At 34.4% G+C, this 4,640-nt stretch overlaps 1 protein-coding gene across 1 annotated transcript in view; it reads right to left on the bottom strand.

The window, feature by feature from the left end:
* The window catches only part of LOC107556959 (uncharacterized), a 17,951-nt gene that overhangs the window by 10,316 nt on the left and 2,995 nt on the right, over positions 1 to 4,640 (bottom strand). Inside the window, exon 5 of the mRNA XM_016240227.1 lies at positions 1,776 to 1,876. Within this exon, the coding sequence (XP_016095713.1) occupies positions 1,776 to 1,876 (101 nt within the window). The remainder of the gene's footprint in view (positions 1 to 1,775; positions 1,877 to 4,640) is intronic.

Genomic DNA, 4,640 nt, shown 5'->3' with positions numbered 1-4,640 from the left:
CTTTGTAATACACTGATAACCACCAAATGCAGGTGGTGATGAGAAAGTCACATGATGAACCAAAGCCCATCACAAGCAACTTTTAGATAATAACATATATAGAAGGTGCACAGTGTCATTCACACAAACACTAAACACACATGAAACTGAAATAATGCAATAAACATTCATTTAACAACATTAGGTGTAACACACAACCCTAATATACAAAACTGATAAGAAAAAACTAAGAAGAAACATCAAATTTGAAATGCAACGCAGGGAATTCTGGGAATGTCAATTTACGGTTATTCACTGTAAATTATATGGTCTTTTTCACTTCCAAAAACGGTATACTACCGTAAAATTAATGTCCAATACATGTAATGTCCAATACAGTTTTTCACCTTATATAGTAGGGGTATTTACTGTTAACCATTTAACATGTTTTTACAGTAGCATTTTTACAGTCTTTTACCGTTAAATTCACGGTCATTTTTTACAGTGTACATCAAACTTTTGAAAGCTAGTGTATATATAACTAGAAAAGTTTAAGACTCAAGTATCAATATTTCACCAGTGTTACAGAATAGAAATAATAAAATTGTGTCAGGAGGTCAACTTTCATTTTATGGACCATAGTGGAAGAACACATCATTTCCCAATGCTCTAATTGATGCCAATGATATTTGGACATGTTTTGGTGCTATCACACTAGGCCTGGGCGATAAAACAGTATCGATATTTATCGACGGTACACCCTCTTCGATAACGACAGAAAAAATGTTCAATATAGTGCAGGATATAGGCACGTGCTATGAGTGACGCAGACAGCACACACAAACACGAACACATGCTGAATTGAGTGCTGTGCCTGCCTCTGATGAGAAAAAAGTAATATTAGTTGAATTTAAAATAAACATTTGCATTTGAATGCAAAAATAGTACAATCAAATGTTAGGTGTGTGTCTGGGAGCATCATCAGTGGAGCACGAGATGCGGTGATAATGATGTAAGTGACGTTGTTGCATTTTAATATTTTGTTAGTCTAGCCCACGAGACGCGCAGCTGCTGCGTTATTCATTCAAAATATTAGAGAAATATAGTAGCTCAATGCATAGAAGATCTTGATTAGGTTAAAACCGAAACCAAGCCATTCACACAGAACGCATATTCAGCGCATTTTTTAGACGGACAAATATGACTGCTGCACTCGTGTCTCACACAAGAGATGTATAGAAAGCCATGCAAAGTTAAAACAGTTTAAATGTTTATTAATGGCGATTCGGCTCTTTGGATTAAGCAATGCATAAAATCCATGATGCTGTTTTGTTCATAATTGTTTATGCAATTTACGAAATTATGTTTGATTTATGAGTTAATTTAGACGTAATGCACGTTTTTATTTTTATAGACAGTTATTTCCTTTGCGTTGGCAATTTAATGCGCTGCATTATTTTGCTCATTGTGCCCTCCTGTGGCTTCGGGAGCTTGTAACCTGCATATAAAACATTAGAAATTAGATATTTGTTTAATTTTTATTTTGTGTTTGACTGTTAAAACAAAAAAATATTTGTTGTTTTTCTCAATAAATTGGGTTAATTTAAAAATACAGTGGTTAAATTTAAACGTTTTTTTCTATTGCTTTTTGTTTTAAAAAAGGTTATAAAAAAATGTCAATAATTATCGATACCGAACGATATGAAACATTATATCGTTGATATATTTTTTAGCTATATCGCCCAGCCCTGTGCCACACCAACAGTGTTTAGTTTCAGATTAAGACACTTTCATACCTTCCGGTGGTTGATATTCCCCAGACTTTCTCTGTGCCTGTAGTTTCATTCTGCAGGGTTCTTCGGCTGAAACCCAGACCGACTCTGTCATAGGTGCACACCTGAGAAACAAATCACAGATCAAATGTCATGAAAATGACAGCAGGAGAAACCTCACCTGACACTCAAAAAAAACAAAAACCTCACTGATAATTCCTTTAGGAAATGTCATCCGCAAATTTCAATATTCACAATGTTGCACAATTTCACTATCGAAATCATCAACTCATCTTAATCATCGATTATCACATGTTTTCTACATCGTCTGGCTCTACTGGACAGTCACTGTGATGCAGGCCATCAGCAGGAATCTCCAGCACTTCATGACTAAGTTTGTTCTGACAGCATGTCACAGAAATGCTTCACCGCCTCACTGCCTTGACTTACTAGAGTAATACAGCAGCACATGCTCTGAAAGCTGAAGTCTTATAACTTCACTGGAGAGGAAACTCAATAATGCCTTTATGACTCTCATCAATGACAGCTGTGGTGCTGCTTTGTTTATTTAATTTAACACGACACTAGTGCATGGCTTTCTCTTATCATCTCCTTAATGGAGGAGTTTTAATAAGCTCATTCTAAACAGCAAAAGCTAATTTAATCATGTTAAGTAAGTGTTTTTTGTTTTGGAATCACATGCATAAAACAACACTACTACCTAAAAGATATCACTGAAATAGGAGTCATTTTGCAAATGTAGGTTTAATGACATGCCACATAGATGTGAGCTTGTGAATTATACAACATGCGACGAGAATAAGACTAGGCAACAATAAAGTCATAGTCAGATAGCAACCATCAATCAGTTGTGCTGTACTCGCTGACTGCAAGAAAAAAAACACACAGTACAGTACAACAAGCTATTCAATTCGTAAAATAAAACACTCAGTTACTCAATCAGTCAAACTGATTGGCAACTCATACAGAAGAGTCACGAACAAATCATGATTTTTTCAGTAACTTACGAAAATGTATTCTAACTGTACGAAAAATTGTAGAAACAACAAACCACACAGATGCAAAAATCAATTACTTTAGGTGGCCTTATAATCATGTTAGGATTAAATTTATACACAGATATTTCATCTTAAATATATTTCATCATATACAGTGAAAAAGCTACGCCGTCACTAAACGCTTTTTAGATATACCTCTGTGCTCCAGAAAATTATTACTGATAAATCCTTATCTGATGATGGAGATTAACATATACCGACCTGAGAATCATTTTCCATGTCAATATTTCAGCAATTACGTCATATGTTTCTTATCACCTGTTTAGAATCAGATCTAGCAATGCCAGATTCATAAATGAATCACTCTTTTTATCTAATTGATCAAACAGGATTGCAAGAAGGTTTTTTGTTGCAGTTTGTTTGAACTAACTTTTGTCGATAATGAGAGACTCTCCTGCACATAATACCAAACATCTGAAGACATCCCTGCTGGAGCATCAAGAACAACTGAAACAAAAATGAAACATCGTTTTCACTGTGTACAACCCACAATATAAATATCAGATTTTAGATGAGCTATTCTTTTAACCTACCAACAGGTTGCCCGTGTCCTTTGCACAACAGATAGATCTTTTGGCCGAGGCCGATATCAATCAGCTGAGCACCTACATATAGAAAGAAATATTAAATCAAATGAGATGAAAAGTTGTCAAACTGCACATGATCCTAAAGTCTTCCTGAAGAGATGATGAGGTCTCACCTGCGGATGACAGCACTTGTCCCTCTCTCTGCAGGGAGGCGTAGTTCAGGAAAGCTGGAGTGAAGATGATGAAGAGCAGAACCTTCAACCAGAAGGACACAACAGTCCAGCAGCTCCTCTGAGACACAGTCACCCCAGAGTCCTCTGAAGTCTGTGACGGAGTTGAAATTACATGTCAAGCAGTGACAACAGTGTCCAGGGACATGGTATAATCCAACTAAAGTATATTTTTTCAAATATTGTATCATTTTTATTATATACATACAGTTTTTATACTGATACACCAACATATCAGCCATTTTATATTATTTGCATCATCCAATAACCCTTCTATCCGTTTCAAAATCCAACAACAGCCTTGGCAACATACTTATTTTTGTTTAATTTTGCAAACATGCAGCCACAGTTTCAAATTATTTTATTTTAATTTATTCCCAAAGTGTTTGTTTATTCATTACGTATTATAATTAAACTATTATTATTTTTATTATTATTATTACATAATTTAGAATAAACTATGTCAGAGCAGGGTATTTACTAAAAAAAATGGCACAATGAAAAGTTAACAAATAGGAATACTATGATTCTTTCATCGATTCTTATTCACTGTGTGCTTAGAAAAATGTACCATAGTAATACTACACTGTAAAAAAATTACCGTAAATTTAATGGTAAAAGACTGTAAAAATGCTACAGTAAAATCCTGTTAAATGGTTAACGGTAAATTCCCCTACTATATACGGTGAAAAACTGTATTGGACATTACATGTATTGGACATTAATTTTATGGTAATATACCGTTTTTGGAAGTGAAAAAGACTGTATAATTTACAGTGAATAACCGTAAATTGACATTCCAAGAATTCCCTGCGTTACATTTCAAATTTGATGTTTTTTTGTTGAAATAACTATGTTTCTTCTTAGTTTTGTATATTAGGGTTGTGTCTTACACCTAATGTTGTTAAATGAATGTTTATTGCATTATTTCAGTTTCATGTGGTGTTAAGTTTTTGTGTAAATGACACTGTGCACCTTCTATATATGTTATTATTTAAAAACTGCTTGCGATGGGCTTTGGTTCATCATGTGACTTTCTCATCACCTCCTGCA

The sequence above is a fragment of the Sinocyclocheilus grahami genome, unplaced genomic scaffold (assembly GCF_001515645.1).
Source record: "Sinocyclocheilus grahami isolate Dianchi unplaced genomic scaffold, SAMN03320097.WGS_v1.1 scaffold585.1, whole genome shotgun sequence".
Classification (NCBI taxonomy): domain Eukaryota; kingdom Metazoa; phylum Chordata; class Actinopteri; order Cypriniformes; family Cyprinidae; genus Sinocyclocheilus; species Sinocyclocheilus grahami.
Note: the sequence above shows the minus strand (reverse complement) of the source record. Positions and strands in the feature narration are given on the sequence as shown.